General features: G+C 41.4%; 1 protein-coding gene across 2 annotated transcripts in view; it reads left to right on the top strand.

Moving 5' to 3' along the window:
• Positions 1-20689, top strand: part of TMEM170B (transmembrane protein 170B) — a 39130-nt gene extending 18441 nt beyond the window's left edge. Inside the window, exons 2-3 of one of the 2 annotated variants that reach the window (XM_049655040.1) lie at positions 183-353; positions 11281-20689. In XM_049655040.1, coding sequence (XP_049510997.1) covers positions 183-353; positions 11281-11411 — 302 coding nt within the window. In that variant the 3' untranslated portion in view covers positions 11412-20689. The remainder of the gene's footprint in view (positions 1-182; positions 354-11280) is intronic. The other variant, XR_007463098.1, reaches the window with a different exon arrangement.
• The last annotated feature ends 1679 nt before the right edge of the window (positions 20690-22368 follow it).

Here is a 22368-nt window from a genome sequence, read left to right as displayed (position 1 = left end):
AAGCATTAGTGACGATGATAACTGCCAAGCAGTGGTTAGTATTAGTATTTAGTGATACTATGTATGAGGTACTGTACTGGGCGCTTTTACCCTCCTCCAGACCGTGGGGGCTCACCGTTTGTTAAACCGAATTTTCCCGGGTGTTTTCAACTGAATTATTAACACTCTGCTTTTCCTTTCAGAGATGTGGTACTGGATCTTTCTCTGGGCTCTCTTCTCCTCTCTGTTTGTCCACGGTGCTGCAGGAGTGTTGATGTTTGTAATGCTGCAGAGACATAGGCAGGGGAGAGTAATCTCTGTCATTGCAGTCAGCATCGGATTTCTGGCTTCTGTAACTGGAGCGATGATCACTAGTAAGTTGATTTTGTTTTGTTCAAGGACCTAATTGTATGTGCACCTAACAGTTCTAGTAACTCTGTTCTTATGATGCATGTGACGGTAGTGTAATCTTCCGTGTGGAATATTTTCAGCCCTGATCACACTTTTGGAAGGAAAGATCAGTTCATTTATTCATCAAACAGATAGTTTTTGTGCTTCTGGGTGAAGACTCATTACGCAAGGTTTGGTGGGAAATAGAAAAACTTGTAAACGTTGGCAAGGGGTGAAGAAATTCACAGGAAAATTTCTCGTCTAGTGGATGTAGTTTTTGCTTTAAAGGAACTCCCTGTCTAGTAAGGGAGAGAGGTAGGCACACAAATTTGACTTTGGTAATTGTCTTAAAAAAAAAAGTGAAAATATAGCCCGTAGGTCCTTCACGTTTTCTGCCTGTGACTACAAAATAAAACTGCACTTTCTTCTGAAGCACAAGTTATTATGACACGAATGTCCCCTGACCTAGTAGAAATTGGCCCCTTGAGAAGGTCCCCTGGCCGTGTACAACTTTGCTAGTGCACCGCCCCGTGTGCATTTCCTACAAGCCCTCAGGTGCCTCCCCTCCGGCCGTTTCTTAACACTGGACGGAGGCCCCAGCCTCTGCCTTTGGTTCAGCGAGTTCTAGCTCCTGCACCGGTCGAGCCAGGACTCAGCTGCATCCTGTTGGGACCGGAGGACACTGAAGCCGCTGCCAGGACAGGGCCCTGCAGACAGTGGCTGCTGGGCTCTGCTGCCGTTGGTTTCTGTCACAACCAGTGAATAGTGGGGGCTCCCGTTGCCCTTAGTTTCCGGCCTCCATCCGTCCCTCTGGGGCGGCTCACTGCTGCCACAAGAAGGATGTCGAACTCTCTGGTTGGTTCTTAGCCCTGGAGAGAAGAGTGAGTCCTTTCCTTCTGTAGTTCGAAGGCCTCCTTTTGTAGCCCACCGTCACCTTTTCCCAGAGTGACCGGCATACCTCGCACCCTGGGAGGAGAGCCCTGTTTCCATGTCTCTGCCTCTGTCCCATGGCACTGATATGACAGTCATGAAATAGTTGTTTTTTCATCCTTCATTTACCGTCTGGTTTTTCTGTGTTATTCTGTATTAGGTTTTCGTCGTTGCTGCCTGCAGCCTATAACTTTATCATATGGCATGTCGTCCATTTTGCCACAGAGAGGCCTTATGATTATTAAAACATTTTTAATGCTTATTTATTTTTGAGAGAGAGAGGGAGAGCATGTGCGGGAGAGGGCCAGAAAGAAGGAGACAGAGGATCCGAAGCAGGCTCTGCACCGTGAGCACAGAGCCTGATGTGGGGCTCGAACCCACAAACTGTGAGATCATGACCTGAGCTGAAATCAAGAGTTGGACACACCCAACTGAGCCACTCGGGCACCCCTGCCACTAAGAGGCTTTAAAACAAGTACTCCAGTTTAGCTGAAGCACAGGATATGCATAGTAAAGGAGTAGAGATTCAGCTGGAAAGACCCAGTAGAGCCAAATCCTAGAGGATCTTGGAAGGTGAGCCAGAAAATTTGGGCCTTTTTTTCCTGCAGGGCATGGAAAACAAGAGTCTTGAATGGGGTCGGCAAGGGACAAAGCAGTCCAGTGGAAAAATTTGTTTTAATAGATGATATGTGTAAAGGACCGAGAGAGCACTCTGAAAGCGCCTTCGTCCCCACTGGATTCCCAACAACAATAAAAGGGTACCCGGATCATAGCAGATACTCAGAAAATACTGGTTGGGGGGATAGATGGAGTAGGGGAGGAAGTGCAGAGGGAAGAGAGGAAGAAACGGGGGAGAGAAGAAGGGAGAAGCAAGGGGAAGGAAGAGGGATTGAGAGGCATTGACTGCGATCTGAACTTGAGCCTGGGATCTAAACTAGCTGTGGTTGGAGATGATCTATGGACAACGGCAAAGGGAAAAAATCCGAGTTGGTTTTATTCACTGTGTGTCATACAGAGAGGCTTGAAAGGGACTGCCAGTCCTGTGCACCACTGTTATAATTGTGGACCCACCACCAGAGGAGGGAAGAAGGGATAGCTTGTTCAGAGGTTGTAAGTAGTGTGTGGATATACGTGTGTTTACTGGCATAAATTATTGTAAAAGGTTAGAGAGCAGGAGAAATGTCCTTCTATTTCCATTTATCTCTAATGATGCATCTGTGTGTGTATTACCTACTTGCAGTTCATCCAAGAATAAAATAAGCCAATGATTTTAGAGACGGCAGTCTTATATTTTACGCCCTTAAAAACATAAATAGTCTGGCATAATTTCAAGTAAAGATTCCAGGTCAGCAATAAAACATTTAAATTTCTTCTGGCTAATCTCTTGACCTGGAGATACTTGAATTAAGAAAACTAGCCCAAGTGTGAATATTTTAACTATATTTATGTTCTCAATGTTTGTGTCTGTGCACTCATAGCTGTATATTCAGGTCTGCAGACGATTGATTAATATCTATTCTGAATGGGAAAATTGGCTGAATATAGATACATCTATTAAATTTTGCTACTTCTTAGATTTTATTCTGAATACAGTGATCTTTCATTTTAGTTGGTATTTTTTTAATGTTTATTTTTGAGAGAGAGAGACACACACATACACAGTGTGAGCAGGGGAAGGGCAGAGAGAGAGGGAGACAGAGAATCCGAAACAGGCTCCAAGCTATGAGTCAGCACAGAGCCTGATGTGGGGCTTGAACGCACGAATGGTGACATCATGACCTGAGCCGAAGTCGGACACTCAGCCGACTGAGCCACCCAGGCGCCCCTCATCTTAGTTGGTATTAATGAGAGTTGGGAGAAACTGGGTTTGCATATAATGCCATCAGCTGGCAGTGTAGAGCTAATTTTAGCAAATCTGAAGGTATAAAGTGACATGTCTTTGTTCTGATCACTAATGAGTTTGAACTTCTCTTCCCATGCTTATATATTTAGAATTCTTTTCCTGCAGATTGCTTCCTTAAGTTATGTGTTTACTTTTCTTGGGGGTTCTTCTTTTCTTCTCATTAAACTACAGGGGTTTCTTACACACTTGAGATACGGGTCCCTTGTTGGTTTTGGATTTCGCAAGGAAATTCTCAGTCCTTTATCAGTTACCTTCCTCTAGAAATCCTTAATTTCCATGTGATCAGCTCAAAGAGCGTTTTGCCTTATGGTCTATGATTTAATTTAAGAAGTTCTCCCCCACACCAAGGTCAAAGTATATGTTGATATATTTTCTAACGTTAATTTTATAATTTTACCTCTGATATAAAGATCTTTACTTCATCTAAAACAAGAGTCAGTAAACATTTTCTTAAAGGGCTAGATAGGAAATATTTTTTTAATGTTTGCTTGTTTATTTATTTGGAGCACCTGCGAGTGGCGGGGGGGAGGGTGCGGCAGAGAGAGAGAGAGAGAGAGAGAGAGAGAGAGAGAGAGAATCCCAAGAAGGCTCTACCTGTCAGCCGATGCGGGGCTTGAACTCATGAACTGTGAGATCATGACCTGAGCTGACATCAAGAGTCAGACGCTTAACTGACTGAGCCACCCAGGCGCCCCTGGATAAGAAATATTTTAAACTTTGCAAGCCAGGTGGTCTCTGTGACAGCTCTTCGGCCCTGCCATTATAGTGTGAGAGCACGTATAGACTTGTGTAAATGAATAGGCATGGCTTTTTCCAGTAAAACTTTATTTACAAAAACAGGTGCCTGGCATTCAGACATAATTTCATCAATTCCTGACTTGGGTCATGGTGAGTCTCATTTTGGGCTTGGTATTAGACAGCATTCCAGGTATTTCCTCCCACATAGTAAGTCAGTTTCTACCACACCACCCACTGGAAAAAAATGCATCATTTCCACACTGATTCACCTTGTTTGCGTATTATGTTCAAGGTACAAGGGTCTGTCTCTGAACCCTGTTCTGATTTGTTAGTCTTTTTATGCGTTCTTACAGCAAGGTCACATTTTCTTTATCGCTACGGTTTTGTGGCATTTTGCATCTGGTAAGGCTAGATTCCACTCATTTCTTTTCCTTCTCAAAGTCGGCATAGCTATTTATGGGCTTTTATTCTTTCATATAAATGTTAGAATATGTCTACTCAGTTGCTCAAAAAGTATAATTATGGTTTTTATTGGGATTTAATTGAATGGAGAGGTTGCTTTGGGAAGAACTGGCATATTAAACTGTTCCACCCAAGAACATCTAATGGATTTCCATTTATTTAGGTCATCTTCTAGTCTTTTGTTAGAGTTTAAAAATGTTTTTCTTAACAAGGGGGTTGAATACTTTTGGTGAACTTAATTCTCAGACTCTTCCTATATTATGGTGGTTGTGCTTGGTATCTTTTGAGTACATTGCTTAGTTTTATTGGTGTAGAGAAACACCGTTCCGTTTTCTTTTTTTTTTTTTTAATTTTTTAAAATATTCACTTACTTTAGAGAGAGAGAGACAGAGCGTGAACATGGAGAGGCAGAGAGAGAAGGAGACACAGCATCAGAAGCAGGCTCCAGGCTCCAAGCTGTCAGCACAGAGTCTGACGGGGGGGGGGGCCTCGAACTCACAAACTATGAGATCATGACCTGAGCCAAAGTCAGACGCTTAACTGACTGAGCCACCCAGGCATTCCAACACCGTTCAGGTTTTCCGAATTAACCGAAAGATTAACAAAGCAAAAAACTGGCTCTTTGGACAGATACTAAGATGAATAGATTGCTGGCAAACTAATTTAAATAAGTTGAAGGCAGAAAAGTAAAATATAGAACAAAATAGAATAAATAACTACAGACTCAATAATGTAGAATAAAGAAATATAAAAGCTTTTTGAACAGAGATATATTCCTAAATATAAACTGTCAAAATTGGCACAAGAAGAAAGAAAATATGAATGGGACAATCAGTATATTTAAACAATTGACATGTTGAAGACTTTCTCCTCCCAAAGGAACTCCAGGCTCAAACGGGGCTCACAGAGGAGTTCTACCAAATTTTGAAGGAACGGTTTAGTTCCTGTTTTATCCAAATTATTGCAGAAAGGGAAAGAGAAAAAGCTGTGCACAGCTTATTTGCTGAGGCCGAAGTAATCTGGGTAAGCAGCATAAAGAGTGCACAAGAATAGGAGGGTATGGGCTCATTTACCTCGTGAGTGTTATCCTAGGAATGCAGAGATAATTTGGGATCACAAATGACTATGGCTGTATGCCAGGAAAACACGATTTATGGAAACTGACATTTAAATTTTGTGTAATTTTCATGCATCATGCAATATTCTTCTTTTGACTTTTTCAAAACCATTAAAAAATGTAAAAACCATTCCTAGCTCCCATGCCGCGTCCATGTGATGCGGGGTGCAGGCTGGACCTACGGACCACCGCTTGCCAGCCCCTCATCCGACCGCACAAGCTGACGGAACCCACGCTGTTAAAACCAAATCTGCCTTGGCCTTCACGTCCACTCTCTCTCTCAGGAACTATGGAGGGCGGCCCGAATCACTTTCACTGGTGTGGCGCCGTGGGCCCTTTGTGTTGTTGGATATTGACATCTTCTGTCCACTGGTGGCTCTTCGTCTAGTCTCTCCTGTCCTTGTAGGTTCATATCTTTCACTGGCCTCCACACCATCGCAGCATTGCTCTCCCCACTTCATCCTCACTCTGCCAGCCTTCGCTAGTCCCTTGGTCCTCATGGGGTCTTTCCTTATTTCTAATTGATTCTGTCTGCCATTGTTGGGAGGGGCAGTTCCGAACATGTATCATTTACTTCAAACATCCTGTTTTGCTTGTGTCTTCTTCATTCTTGCATAACTCAGCCTTGTATTTCCCCAAGAAAATAAAGACCATAATATTTGTATTCTTTCAACTGGCTAGTGTTCAGCCAAATAGACCTTAAAGAGAGTAAAAAAACTAAAGCTCAAATTGGGGGGAAGACCTTTGTTAGCATATATAAATATAGAAAGATTAATATCCAAACTATATTCTAGAAACCCTACGAATCAAATAAGAAAAGGACAACTCGGTAGAAAAAAGGACAAAAGATTTGACAAATGTTTTATGGGGCGATTAGGTGGCTCAGTCAGTTGAGCGTCTGGCTTCGGCTCAGGCCATGATCTCACGGTTCATGAGTTTGAGCCCCCCATCAGGCTCTGTGCTGACAGCTCAGAGCCTGGAGCCTGCTTCAGATTCTGTGTCTCCCTCTCTCTCTCTACCCCTCCCCCACTCACACTCTGTCTGTCCCTCTCTGCCTCTCAAAAAGAAAGAAACGTAATTTAAAAAATTAGAAAAAAAAAAAGATGTGACAAACATTTTGTAAAAGTAGAAAACCCTACTGGCCATTGATACGTGAAGAAGAGCTCAGTCACATTAACTATTATCAGGGAAATGCAAATTAATCACAGAGATACCTTTTACCCATCAGACTGACAGAGATTTAAAAAAAAAAAAAAAAAGGTACCAACTGCTTCTGAAGATCCGGAGTAACTAGAATATAAATTGGTACAACTTCTTTGGGAGACAGTTTAGCGTCACTTTAGCCAAGTTGAAAATGCCCATAACATGAGACGGAGAAGTCCTACTTTCACCCATGTGATGAAGAGAAACTTTTGACTGCTTATGTGTGCCAAGGGTTGCACGCAAGGATGTTCACAGAAGCAGTATTTGTCATTGCTCAGTATTGGAAACAAAGGTCATTGGCAGTGGAATGGATCAATTGTGGTATATTCATGTGTCGAATTCTATGCAGTAGCGAAAATGCATGAATTATACCTACACCACACGCACGATACCTTTCAGACCTGTAAGGTATACAGTATCCGTTTACAAAAAATTAGTTTATTCAGAAAGCTAAGTCATATATATTTTTAGGACACAGGAAGGTGGTAAAGCCAAAGAAAAGCAAAGGAATGATAAAAAACAAAAAACAAATACAGGGAGGGAATGGGACGTGACTGAGCAGAGTCCATGGGAACTTCAAAGGAAATAGAGACGTTCTTTTTTCTTCAGCTGGATAACAGTACTTGGGAATTTGTTATTTTATAACCTACACGTAGTTTTATAAATACTGTTTCCTATCTGCTCACTATTCAATAGCAGTGTTCCCAAGTCCATTTAAGAGGCACACGAAATTGTTTGCCTGCAGATCTTTCAGATCGAGAATTCCACTGACGCAGTCTTTTCTGACCAGTGCTTCTGGGTGTGAAATCATACAGGACTTCTGCACATCTGCTTCTTTTGGAGCGAGGTGGTAACTTCCAAACTGGTCCCTAGCTGATTATCCACAGGAAAGAAAATGAAAATTTATATTCTCATTTGTTTTATTCTCTGCATGACACTCTTGACGACACCCCCAAATCAGTGGTCTGCTCAGTCGTAATCCCTACTTTCAGTTTGGTATGTATCTCCCCAGATTTCTATTTACTTATCACATTTGTTTGTATTTTCCTATAGACATGTTTACATATAGGTGCACTTACATGCGGGTGTATGTACTAGTGGAGAATATATAGTCTTGTGTTCCATTGTCTTTGTTGCATAAATGACATGTCTTAGGTCTTTTCTGAGTTGGTTCATAAAGTTTATATTTTTCCTTTGAAATTGTATGGGTTTCGTGGTGTGGACTTGGTATAGTTTAACCACTCCAGGCTGATGGACTTGGGTTCTTGCTTTTGACTTTGTGGAGTTTTAGGGTTTTTTGTTTGTGTTTTTGTTTGGTTTTTTGTTTGTTTTGTTCTGTTTGCTTTTACAAAAAGTACTGCCTCGGTTATTCTATGTGTGTTTGTGTGTGTATATGTGTGTCTGTATTCTGGACATTAATCAAGTATATTAATCAAGTGTTCTAGTCTGTCCCTTGATGGGTTCTGCTTATTTTTGTGTAGTCTTTCAGCAGTCCTCTTTTCCTAAGATCATAAATATATTCTCTTATATTTAAATTTTTTTAGCATTTTTATTTATTTATTTTTTTTTTTTTTAAATTTTTTTTTTTTTTCAACGTTTATTTATTTTTGGGACAGAGAGAGACAGAGCATGAACGGGGGAGGGGCAGAGAGAGAGGGAGACACAGAATCGGAAACAGGCTCCAGGCTCCGAGCCATCAGCCCAGAGCCTGACGCGGGGCTCGAACTCACGGACCGTGAGATCGTGACCTGGCTGAAGTCGGACGCTTAACCGACTGCGCCACCCAGGCGCCCCTTTATTTATTTTTTGAGAGAGAGAGAGAAAGAGAGAGAGGGAGAACATGAGCGGGGGAGGGGGAGAGAGAGGGAGACACAGAATCCAAAGCAGCTCCAGGCTCTGCACGGTCAGCACAGAGCCCGACGTGGGGCCTGAACCCATGGACTGTGAGATCATGACCTGAGCCGAAGTCGGACACCCAACCGACCGAGCCACCCAGGCGCCCCATATTCTCTTATACTTTAAAATTTACATTCGTAGTTTCGTTTTTAACATTTTGTTCTTTAACCCATCTGAAATTTATCCTGGGGAGCGGTTTGAAGTAGGGACCTAGATTTATGGCGTCCGGTGGCAGCCACGTGTTCCGGCACCATCTGCCGAATGCCGAATGCCCCATGGGAAACACCTGTCTCATCCACTACTGTGGCAACTACCAGCCAAAGTTGAGAGCGCATCCTAGGACCGGTCACTCTCCCAAGACTTACCAAACATCACCTGTCCGTCTTCACATGCGCCCATTTTACAGCTGAGGAAACAGGGCACACAAGAGGGGAAGTGATTGCCGTGGGTAACACATTTGGAAGGTGGTGGATTGCAGACTTTAATCCACAGGTCTAGCTCCAGAACCCATGCTCTTCGCGCCATGTAAAGGTGTGAAGAAGTTTGACTTGACAGATTTGCTTCCCATTCCCTAGGCCGCTGGAGCTAGTTGAGTGCTCAGTGTTTCCTCTCCTTTGGATCATTTTTGAAAACTTCATGCTGGAAGGATGGAGGCCAAATGGTGTTTTTAAAATTGACGATAGTCTTGGAAATCTGGGGTAAATCCTCATAAAAGGAGAGTATTTCTCAGGTTTAATATAATTTCTGATAACAGAGAAAGCATAAGATCTTGACAATTTTTTAACGTTTGTTTATTATTGAGATGCAGAGCATGAGCGGGGGAGGGGCCGAGAGAGAGGGAGACACAGAATCCGAAGCAGGCCCCAGGCTCTGAGCTGGCAGCACAGAGCCCCACGCGGGGCTTGAACGCACCAACCGTGAGATCATGACCTGAGCCAAAGTCGGACGCTTAACCGACTGAGCCACCCAGGTGCCCCAGATCTTTACAATTTTTAAAGACTGTTATCCAATTCTAAAATTTGAGGATATCACCAATTACACTAGTGAAGTTTATTACTTGATTAAGCAAATGCAGGTGCCATTAGAAGTTTTATTTAATGTTGAGATGATAATTATTCACTTTATGATTTTCTGAATTCCTTGTTCTCTTTTTCAAACAGTGTCAATGTGAAATGATAAAATGCTTTGGGGATTTACAGCCAGACTCACCTAGATTGAAATTCCAGCTCTTGTACTTAGTATTTCCACGGGCTAGTAACTGAGCCTCTGTGAACCTCTGTTTTCTGTCTTTAGGTAATAATACTCTGGAGTGGTGTGGATATTTAAACCAGGTAATATTTGTAAAGGTACTATCAAGAAACATAGTATGTAGGAAATATGATATACATTTTAATTTCCTTCTTAAAAAATGTGTCTAGGGGCGCCTGGGTGGCTCAGTCAGTTAAGTATCCGACTCTTGGTTTCGGCTCAGGTCATGATCTCACAGTTCGTGAGTTCCAGCCCCGCGTCGGGCATTATGCTGACAGTGCAGAGCCTGCGTGGGATTTCTCTCTCCCTCTCTCTCTGCCCCTCCCCAGCTTAGTCTCTCTCTCTCTCTCCCTCTCAAAATAAGCAAACATTTAAAAATGTGCATATAAAGTCCTTGGCTTAGATTAATAATTTGTTTTTCCCTTGTGTATCGCTTTAGAGAAATACGGTTCCTTTTATTTGGGAGATTTTAAGAGAAGTACAGAGATAATTCTTAGCTAATTTTTATGAACAGATTTCTATCTCAAATCATTGTCATTTCAGTGTCTCTGAATCCTCTACTTCTGGTCTTGCTTTTTATTTGGTCATTCTAGGATAGAGAGAGAGTTTTTTTCTAGAGGAAAGTTTTAAGGCCATCTCAATCTGTAAGAAGGCATACTGTAACTTAAATGTTTCATTATATGTACTATATTAATAAGGTGAAGTATTCAATCATATGGGCTCTGCGACTCCTGGGAGTTCTCTCAGGAATTCTCCTGGAGAATCTCTGGGATTCTCTCATTCTCAGAAGTGTGCATCATCTAAACATTTCTCCCAGAACAGGTGTTGAGTTCATCTTCCATTTTTATTAGATGTCAAGATACTAGTCTCTAAATAACTTTACAGGTGTATGCTTTATTAAGAACTGCAATAAACTACTTTATATGGTAGATTCTGAAATGTAGCAGTCTGCTATTCTGATTATCTTATATGACACCTAAGAATTAATTTTTTAAAACATTTCTTAGTTAATTTAGAATTTTGATTAAGTTCTGTAATTTTCTCTTTTCACTAATAATTATTAATATATTGCATTGTATGTTGATAAAAGTAGTGGTGATGTCTGGCCAGTTCAATGCCCAGGTGAGAGATTCCAATAGCAAATTATTCCTTTTCTGTGAACCTGTTCGGTGCCTAGTGACAGCGTGTACTATAAATACGTATTTTACAGTTGAATAGGAAAATAAGAGGCCTGTCTTGCAGTTACGTGACGTGGTAAAGCGTGACTTTTACCCATCCCCGGGAAACTTCCGCGGACGGTTCACAAAATGAGAATGATCGATTGCTGAAATGCAAACACCGACGTCGCCTCGGAGCAGGGGGTCACGGAGGGAATGCGTGCGTGATCTTGTTTCTCTGCCCCTCTCTCGTCCAGGTGCAGCCGTCGCCGGCATCTACAGAGTAGCAGGGAAGAACATGGCCCCCCTGGAAGCGCTGGTGTGGGGCGTGGGACAGACTGTATTGACATTAATCATCTCCTTTTCAAGGATCCTCGCCACACTCTGAGGTTTCGGTGGGAATGTCTCACGTCACCGAAGGAAACAGATGTACAGCTTCTCAGAAAATGGCGTTGTTAACGAGCGGGAGTGAAATGGTACCCGAACGTGGAAGGAGCCGGGTCACAAGCGAAGGAAGGCCTTGAGCTGTGTGCAAAGATCGCCCTCTGGTGTTCAAGTGATTGCACTACCGCACTGCACCTTACGTGCCTCCGTCCCGGGCCAGGCGCATTACACTACCGGAAGCTACGAGAGGAAGCACCTTGTTTAGCTGCCAATCAGGTTAACACTGGTGTTGAATCATCGTTGTTAACAGTGTCGTGTTAAGTTACAGGGACGTTTGGAGGAATTGATATATGTGCCAAACTCCTCTTCTTCTTCTTTTTTTGTTTTTTAACATTGATCATGTGACAATTTGCAAGTGTAGATGTAGACGAGTGCTGTGAACCACATCCGACATGAATTCAGGTAACTAGTGAGATTTTTGTCGTGTAACGCTAAATCCCGTATGAGTGCTGAATACCGGATCATTTAATATGATAGGGAAATTACTTGATTTTTCACGTTGAGCGTTTCTGGGATTTAGGGCTTTAATATGTTTAGGCATTATTGTTATTTACTTTAATTTATGTGGAAAATAATACTTAATGGAAAACTAGCTAAACTCTTTTAAGGACTCAAAGTAGACCTGTAGGGTGCATCCTTTCCAGTCACTTAAATAACACTCTTTTAATAGTTTCCCACCTACGAAACTATTCTGTTGATATGAATTCAGAAACTTTATGGGTCACACACGTTGATTGTAGTTTGTGTGTCATGAAAATATAATTTGGAAATTTTCTTATAACCTTTGTAAGAAAAGAAGTCTGAAATGCATGTTGCATTCTTTGACCCTTCTAAAGAAAGTTTTTGCCATGTGAATCATGGAGAAAACATCTTTATAACTAGTATCTTGGTGGGATTATATTACTTGTTGCACATATCTTGATTTTTGACAAAACATACACAATCTTTAATCTTTCATTCTGGAGTATTAACTATATTTAAAGAGTGGCCTAAATTAGGCTGTGAAAACAAAAAGCCTCATTTGTAGATAAGTAACAAGTAAGTTATATACGAAGAGTAACAAACTATCTTACTTTGGGCATGTGGTAACATGATTTCGCTAAGTAAAAATTGGGGTATATAGTACATAATTTTAAAATTTGGCAGTTAATCTCAGCATATCAGTACAGTCCTGAGCATGTAGTAGAGTGATTCTGTTGTTCAGTTCTTGTTTTATGCTATTATTTACATTTACTAGAATGAAAAAGCCCTGAGCATACAACACTTTAAGAGATTCTGGCAAGATGTAATTGTTTTTAAGAGTACAGGAATAAGGGAAAACACAGAGCCTGGTTGAATTTGTCTCCTACTGAGATTTTTAAAAATACCAGGTATTCTTACAAATGTACTAACTCAAAAAGCCACTGCAGAAAATATCTTAAGGGCAATCCAGAAAATAATCTGCATACTCTAGCCTCACTGTTTTATAAATGATTTGGTAAAAAGTAGTTTTCTATTAGGTCCTGTTCAAATGTAAGAGCTTCATTGCCCACACTACTTCTGTCCACCAAAAAGCAGAATATGTATGCATGATTTACCAGTAAGGAGTTGGGGTAGGGGATACTTTTACCAGTATGGAGGCCAATTTGGGGGGTTTACTAATGCTGTGGCTTGGAAATCTGTTTAAAAAAAAAAAACAATAAGCAACTATGCATCCCTAGAGATCTTTGGAGTAAATCTTAAAATTGATTCTTTTTATTATGTACAAGCCTAGAATTATGTTCATGTGTTCTTTCTATTCCTGATGTTTTCCCAAATTAAATGTAGGCATACATTTCCCAAGTCGGTTTGATTTCTCGGTTTCTTTCAGACTTGAATTGTGTTCTTTACTTTGCCTATTCTGTCAATAATTTCAAGTGTTCATATTCTTTGAGAGGAATTACTGATAATGTGTTTACATTGTTTCAGATCTATCTACAAAATGGGTATTTATTTCAACATATGGTTATTTCATGATTTAGGAAAGTTATCATGGTAAGGGAATAGGGAGCTCATGGTTTGGAATCCAAAATTAGCCACATTAAATCCATCAAGATGTGGACCAAAGAGATTTTAACTCCTGTTTTTACTCTGGAATGGAAGTATAATTGGATGGAGAATAATTAGTCTGCAGCTGCCCCATCAGGTTGCTTTACGTGATGAAGTGTGTGTGTGTGTGTGTGTGTATGTGTGTGTGTATGTGTGTGTGTGTGTACTTTGAAACATTAGGGGAGTTTTTTGTTTCTTTGCTGTTTTTAGTTCTTTTCACTGGGATTTTGTGCAACTGTCCCTCTCTTGATGTTTTGAAATGCAGCTGAATAGAGTGAATTGATGAAATTGTCTTAATAGCTATTTCTATGGCGAGATTTTTTTTTAATCGGTGGTTTTCCTACAGAGACAATAGACACTTGATGATATATATCTACACACACGTATATATCATTACATACATATATCTAAAGCTGCTATATATGAATATAGTCTAATTGGGAAGCTTTTGTTCAGTGAACGCTTTTCATGTTCTAGTGGAGAATTTTGTATGTTTGTTCAGTTGAGTGATCTTTTAAATAGGTAAGGATGTGTGAGATTTTTGAATTTGGGGAAATTTTTCTTGGTTTAGTCATGCTGGAGACCCTTGTTTGTGATATGACAGAAGCCCTTATTGATGTATTTGGGTGACACCTTCTTAAAATTTATATGTGATCTAGCAGTAAACTTTCTATGTGACATATGTGGGAAGGAAGGGGGAAATCCTTCAGCGTTTACACTCCTTATTTAAAAAAAAAAATGTTTATTAAAATACCACTGACAGGGAAATCAGTTCCCCAAAGAAGAGACCTCTGGCCCAGTGCCCAAACAAATTCTTATTTAACAGACTGATGAGAACTGTCCATAGAGCAGAATTAGTCGGGGGGCGGAGCCATCTAAGCTAATAAGTAATAAGTCACCCTTTTAAATGCAAGAGGTGCAAGGAATCTGCACTGAGGGGTGACTCCACTGGTTGCTAGGAGGAGGAGATTTCTAGACGGCGGCCCTGTTCGGTGTTTGCGGCTTAGTCTCTCTTACTCTGGATCTCAGTGGATACTAGCCAGTGTTACGGTTTATTACCCAGTATACTTTCTTAGTATTTGCCACGTAGGTTTCCACGGCCCAAAGTAAGGGTCTGTTTGTACTTGAAGTGAGAGCTAAGGAGATGAGCTGCCCTGTATAGCATGCATTTGTGATATAAGGAAGAGGGGTAAGTTAAAATCAGTGTTGTCCAGAAGGTCTTTGTTAGAGAACATCTAATGAAGACATGAGCAGGGCCGCCACGTGAAGCCGACACTCACCAACTGACTCAATTTTGTAAATGTTTTTTGGTGGATCTGCTATCTTCAAAGTGCCGTGCTGAGTATTTCCTGTAGTAAGTACAGGGATGACCGAGACGGATCCTGCCCTTGGGTCCTCCAAGAGCCGGCAAGATGATTACAAATCCTAAAAAGGTTGGGACACTTGGCTTCCCGAGTTTCGGTTCGAGAGCTCAAGTCCTGTTCCCTCCCCTCAAATTCTGTTTTTCCCAGCTTATCCACGAAAGGAAATATCTGCAACTGAGATCTCATTACTGGGGCAGAGTGGAGAGAATACTAGACTCCAAGCCAGCAACATCGATTTGAATCCAGGGCTCAGCACTTGTTGATGTTTTGTTTGTGAACGCGAAACAGTACATGTCTGGTAGTGAATGACCAATAGTCATTCGAATTTTTTAATTACATTTTTTAATGCCAACTGAATACATTGTTTTATAAAATTCATCTATTTTCTTCAATTTCCACCTTTTCCGTGCATATACTTTAAGAAGGAAACTAAAAAGTGTCTCTTAATAATCTTGCTTCCTTTGCCTCCTCTCCATCTCTCTCTCTTTAAAAGTTTTTAAAGTTTATTTATTTTGAAAGAGAGAGAGAGAGAGAGACAGAGAGAGTGAACAGGGGAGGGGCAGACAGAGAGAGAGAATTCCAAGCAGGCTCCACACTGTCAGCACAGGGCCCAATGCGGGGCCCGAACTCACAAACCGCGAGGTCATGACCTGAGCCGAAACCAAGAGTTGGATGCTTAACTGAGTCCCCCAGTCACCCTCCTCTCCCCCTCTTGATTTTGAAAATCAGCAGATACTCCTCTAAGACCACCTCTGGGAGTTGGTGGTGGTGGAAATGGCCAGGACCAGCAGGGTTAAATTGCCAGTCGTGTTCACCACTAGTTAAAAGAGGAAAAGGGTGAGGTAACCGGCGCTGACTCCTTTGCCTTATCCTGCTCACTTCCCTTGGATCATTCAGGCAACATTCACTGAATCTCTCCCACCTGCAGCTTACTATCCTGGTAGGGACGGGAAAGGGTGTCCTTTAGGAGTCCCATCTTTCCAAGCTGCCGCCCTGGCCTTTGGGCTTCCTGTGTCGGAAAGAGAACTGGGCTTCAGTGCCCACCAAGTCCTTCCTCCCACGGACCAAAGGTGCTCACGCCCAGCCTGTTTGTTTCCAACTTCAAGGAAATACTGCTGTTTTTCATTTATGTCCACTTTATAATTCAGGAAGTCACAAGATGCTAAGAATATTGTCTGAAATATTCTCAAACGACTTCACTCTTGCTACTAAAATGCTTTCCTCTCAGAAAAGTCTTAATCAGAATCTCTTCAGAGAGTCCTTACCTGCTTGTAAGATGTGAAGAACACGGAAAGTTAGGAAGAAATTCTGGTAGGCCCAAATTACGGGGAAGTTGGCAATAAACTTGCTGGGCAGCTGCATCAGTTGTTCCTTTTAAGAACCAGAGGTGAGACTCTTGGTGCTGACAGTTGGCTGGTCATCCGTCAGACCAGGTGGCTCATAATGTCCCCGAACTCCCAGTCCTTCTTATAACGTCTTGCAGGGAGACTCTTCAGGTGCAAAAGGACATTATTTGATTAAAGATGAGAAAGTTTTTCAAGCACGTGGCAGCATTTTGTAGCAGCGGGGTGTTTAAAGATGGGAAGAAAAGCTGGGAGGTAACGCAGGAAAGCCTGGGTGCGCGCTGAAGGCCCCTACGTGATGTGAACACAGCTCCCCCTTGTGTTAGGGTCGTAAACTACACTGTGTGAGTCTGTCTCCTGCACGTTGAAACATGCTGTTTTCTTTATTTGTGAGGCTTAACTGGCCACAGAGCATTTGAAATTTGAAATCCTAGTACATTTGTGTGTGTGTGTGTGTGTGTGTGTGTGTGTGTGTGTGTGTGTGGTAGGTTTTCCTTTCTCATGAAAGGGTCTCTGTTCGGTGTAGGCAATACAGTGTTTTTGAGGAGGCTGCTGAATTAGTTATCTAAAAACATATCTGTGAATTTGTTTGGGGAAGTAGTGATTAATATATACAGGATTTTCAGTAAATGTGGGGATGTACCAGTTAATATTTTATTAATGGACAGGAACGCCCACATTCTCTGAGTGAACTGAGCTCTGAGCTGTAACTGTCTTCTCTCCCGCGTTTAGAGGCCTCACTTTTACACTCTTTGCGGCCATTGCACGTATGTTGAACTTACATAATAACGCTTTCTGGATTTTGAGAACTAATTTTGAGTTTCTTAAAAACCTCCCTGTCCGTTCCATACAGATGTCATATGTTGTAGTTTAAACATACGTACGGTGTGTTCATAGACTCAAAAGCGCTGGTTTAGAAGAAAATGTTCTTAACACCTTATGGGTAGGTATGCAGCTGTAACCTTACCGAAAAATAAATGCTACAGGCAAGCCAAGAGAGCATGAACCTCTTACATGTTGTTTTAGATTACACTCTGCACCTATGTAGATGTTCCTTCAGTGGTAACATAACTGTCCCCTCTTGGGGAACGTCTTTAGGTGTGCAACTGAAACTAGAAAGCAGTGTCACACATACATATAGAAGGAGGAACTATAATTCACACTTACCATAACCGTAACACGTTCTCTCCTAAATACATACTGATAATTGCTAAAGATCATCTCTCGTTTTAGAGCCCTGTACGAATGAATATGAACTTGGTAGTATTGCTGCTGCCAAGTTACTCTTGTTTTTAGATGAAAATATTTGCACATCATCACTAAGTATCTTGGGGGAAGGAACATTTAAAAGTTTTCTCCACGGAGAGCAAAATAGAGGCACTTGTTGGAAAAGTAATTAAAAGTGATTTACTTTCAATACTGGATGAGTTGATGGTCTACACTTTCTTGGTATTTGTGATATCAGATGCATCTACGATGGAGAGATTTTTTTTACAGTTTTGGCTCTCAACACACACACACACACACACACACACACACGAGCTCTGTATATTTAGATGAACAAACAAAAGTGCACAGTATTTTTCATTTTAGTCCTATAACTTGGTAAAATTTGTAGGATTCTACCATGAAGTATTAACCCCTGACTCTAGTCATTCTAGGACAAGGGGATCAACTTCACGTTAACCAACAAAACTGTCTTGATTTAAATAGCAAAAATATAGCTTACCCGAGAGGTATTAAAAACTCACTTTCAAATTGTGTTAAGTCTCAGACCACCGATGAATCATTTAGCAAAACGGTCCAGTTTTTAAAAGCTAAATGATGCGTTAGTGCCTTGCAGTTAAGACACGTTTGCAAAGTGAATGTGGCAGGATTCAGGATTGGCACATTGTCACTGGAGGCTTAGAGGTTAGGGACGGCGTAATCGAAATTACTCCTCGTGGTTTGTAAAGATCAGCCATTTTGCCGTTGACTCTGACAGATGACAGTCCTTCTCATTACGCTTTCGTGATGTGCTATTGGTCTGTATCTTTTTCTTTTTTACAAGAAAGCTTGAGCTGGAGAAAAATGTAGTCCAGACAAGTTAACGTGGGATTTTAAAATTTAGTTTTGTTGGAAACTCGAAATTCTGGTGTGAGCAGTGTCAGTTTTATACTGTAGTTCAAGGGCAGACACTTTATGTAACCTTTAGGCATACGTTTACCATCAGGGATTTATTTTTACTATAGAAATACTTAATGTACTGTGAAGTTCAAAGACGGGAAGGATACATGTTGAACGGGGTAACGCACAAAAACAAAGGCATACGTGATGAAGTACCCTACATTATGTGAACACGGTCTCCCCCTTCTGTTAAGACTGTAAACTACACTGTATGAGTATGTGTTTGTATTGTGCATGTTTACATAATACATTTAATTTTGAAGGATTATTTTCAAGACTGTGTTTATGTATAATACCTAACAAGCTGTAAATATTGTATACTATTGATTTTTAATTTTATATAAGCAATTTTTTTATTTCCCAATTCATGTATAAATCTCATTGTGTACATAGCGTAATTTCCTGGACAACACAAATTTTGCAGCGAACTTGAATTATCTCAACTGTGGTAAGCATCAGGTTAGCCTTAGAGATGTCGGTCTTGGTTTTAAATTCTTTCTCACCACTCATTTTCTTCAAAGGGCAGCAATAAACTTAACATGTGAGTTGTTTGTGACTATAGAAAGTTGGTCTGCAAAGACAAGACCGAGGTTCCAGCCCATTGCTTTCAAGAAAAGATGCACAATTGATATCATCCACTGTCTAATCACAGGACCGTTTCCGAGGCCCATGTGTCTCTCCTCTTTGTAATAGACAGGGCGAACCCTTTCCCGACACACACATGAAACAACTGTTAAGAGCAACTCCAGAACTTCAGTGTTGTCATTACATGAAATTTACTGGGTTAAAAATTTGTAATATACAGTATTTTAATAAAATTTCTGTATTCAATTTCATGCACTTATATATAAATAAACCTGTCTTTAAAAGCTTTATGGGGCGTTTGACTGCTGATGACAGAGCTTTTCAACTCACTCCCTGTAGTCACGAATGTTTTCTCGTACCCTCCTGTCAGTTCTTCTGGGCCGGTTCTGCGTGCGGGTTTTGGAGGGGCACCGAAAAGTAAGCGAGAGGTCCTAAAGACAAACTCGGCTGACTTTACAGTTTTGCCTAGGACCAGTTGGAGGCCACATAAACATCTTCTTCTAAGAACGATTGTCTTGAAAGGCACACTATTGCTTTTGTTAATAAATGGCTACCACTTACTGAGTGCTTATTATCGCTTCAGATACTTCACGTTCATTCTTTAACACTTTCCGGGGATTCTTTAAGTGGATTACTAAGGTTTGCTATGGTAGTCCTTCACAGACAAAGCATTTGAGAAACTTCTCAAGGTCGCACAGCTAAAAATGCTGTGCTGGGGTTTTCTTACTCTATTACCTATTGTTTCTGCACTGTGCTATATTGGTTTCTACAGAGCATTCTGGGAGCTCCTACCTGTAGTAAGATAAAATCTCATTCTTGACCAAGACCAGATGGCATTCTGGGGATTTGAAAAATTATCGACTCAGGATTTGTATCATCAAATGTAATGAATATTTTGAATTTTTGTTAGGGATTTCTAGGGGCGAGGGCTAGGTACCCAATTAGGCTCATCTGTTCTCCTGCCTGAGAAAAGATCGGGACCAACAGAGCCAGTCGCTGTAATTGTTACAAGCCCCGCGGGAGTAACAGCTAGCTAACTTGAAAAACTGTGCCAGCAGGGGCGCCTGGGTGGCTCAGTCGGTTAAGCATCCGACTTCGGCTCAGGTCATGATCTTATGGTTCATGGGTTCGAGTCCTGCTCTGTGCTGACAGAGCCTGGAGCCTGCTTCGGATTCTGTGTCTCCCTCTCTCTCTGCCCCTTCCCCGCTCATGCTCTGTCTCTCTCTCTCAAAAATAAATAAGCGTTGAAAAAAAATTTAAAAACTGTGCAAGCAAAGTGGAGGTGAACTTTTTCACGTACACCAAGATATTCATATAATTACTGAATTGAAATGTACTTTTTTTCTAGATCGCTTTTTCATTCAACCATAAGAATTATAAAATTATTATTCCCTTCCGTCTTAAAAAAGTTCTTGAGCTAAGTATAAATCTTGAGATTAAAAAGACATTTTCAGGGCGCTTGGGTGACTCAGTCCGTTGAGCAGCCAAGTCTTGATTTCGGCTCAGGGTTCCTGGGATCGAGCCCCATGTTGGGCTCTGTGTGGAGCATGGAGCCTGCTTGGGATTCTCTCTCTCTCTCTCTCTCTCTTTCTCTCTCTCTCTGTCTCTCTCTCTCTCTCTCGCTTTCTTTCTCTCTCCTCCCCCTTCCCTCTCCCTCACTCGTGCTCTCTTTCTCTCTCTCTCTCTCTCTCTCTCTCTCTGTCTCCAAAAATACAAGACATTTTCATTTTGATTCTATTATCTTTGGCTCTTGAAGTATTTTTATAAATGGGTAAACTATCTTTGGGAATTTTGCTATTTACCAAGCATGGAAGAGGAAATGTCAGTTTCAGATTTATTGCCATGGGTGCAGAACAAGAGCAGAAGGAAAGCTAACCTGGGGGAAGGATGCTCAGTTATGGCACTGAGCTCCATGACAGAGAATGGGTCGGGGTCACACTTGTGGAGGAAGACTAGCCCAGACTTACTGAATAGGTACTTAATGCCACCGATATTTTAAAGTTGAACCCTTGTTAATTGGTTTTAAGGTACAGGGAGAAAGGTTAGCGGGACCTGTTGACAGATCTTTGAGGAGTAGAATTTGGGTTCACCTCCAGCTTCTAAGGGAATCTTTACAGAAGAATCTTCCCCATTCCACTGTGCTTGTTGATCTGCCATTAATTTCTCCATTATTCGTTGTTATCAGACATCTTTCTTTCGGCCAGTTTTGTGAAGAGCTTTCAGGCTCAGAGAATCCTGGGGACGGATTTGCAAAATGGAATCCCATCAGTTGGTTTTCTTGCGCAGCGAGAGTTTCATCACTAGGTGGCGCAGTGGTTCTATCTTATTTTCCCCTGCTTTTGTCTTCGCCATTACCTGCAAACTCCACGGGCGCTTTTGGATTCCTTTCCGTAGGATACATCTGATGTTCGTTGTTTCCGAAAAAAATACGCGTGAGGAAATTAAATATGAGAACAATCAAGAGCTACAGGTTATCGCCAACCAATTTAACTTGCCAGAGAACGTTTTAGATCGCGTTCAGGGATTATTTGCAAATCAGAAAAGCACATTAATTGTACGATTTTGGTAAGTCATCAGTCTGGACCTTGATTTATGTATTTTTCTCAAATTTGTTATTCTGACTCTTAACACAAAATGTTTTTTTTTTTTTAATCTAATAGCCAATATTGTAGTAAGAGTTACAGGGTTGGTCAACTTGTTGGAAAAAAAAAAAAAAAAAAAAAGCAAATACACCAGTGTAACGCTATGGGCCTTGTACCATGAGACTCGGTTTAAAATTCCTGCTCTGCCATTTAGTATTTGAACTTGGCCAAGGGTTTTCACTTCTGTGACCTTTAGTTCTCTCATGTTGCACATGATGGGTGCTCAGCAGACACTCTGTCCCATTGGCTTCTCCCTCTTGTGTACTGAGTGCACAAGGAAGGGGATGTCCTTCTAGACTTTGTGCTGAGTTTTGGTAGTAAGCCCGGCTAGCTATGTGTTTCAAAGTTTGCGTACAACACACAGTGCATTTCCAGAGAGGGCTTCCTTCACGTTTAAACTGTCCCACGGAACCGTGTGCTGCTTTGGCAGCAATCTGCTGAGGGAATTTTTCAGAAACATACCTCAGTAGCAAAGAGCCTGGTTAGGAAGAAAAAAAAAAAAAAGAAAGAAAGAAAGAATGGCTAAACTTGCCCAGCAAGCAAATTCCTTGCATTCCGCAAACCAAATACGTACAAGATGAGGAAGCCAAAGCAGCCAACATAAATTAAATCCCCCCCCCCCCCACCGACGATGGCTGTGACTCTCCTGTCAGCTGTGCCCAGAGCCCTCAGATCCTGTTGTGAGCGGGGGTTCGTGGCTTTGTTTATTGTTCTGCAGAGACAGCCTGTAGTTC

This window comes from Panthera uncia (genome assembly GCF_023721935.1).
Source record: "Panthera uncia isolate 11264 chromosome B2 unlocalized genomic scaffold, Puncia_PCG_1.0 HiC_scaffold_25, whole genome shotgun sequence".
NCBI classification, from domain to species: Eukaryota; Metazoa; Chordata; class Mammalia; order Carnivora; family Felidae; genus Panthera; species Panthera uncia.
Note: the sequence above shows the minus strand (reverse complement) of the source record. Positions and strands in the feature narration are given on the sequence as shown.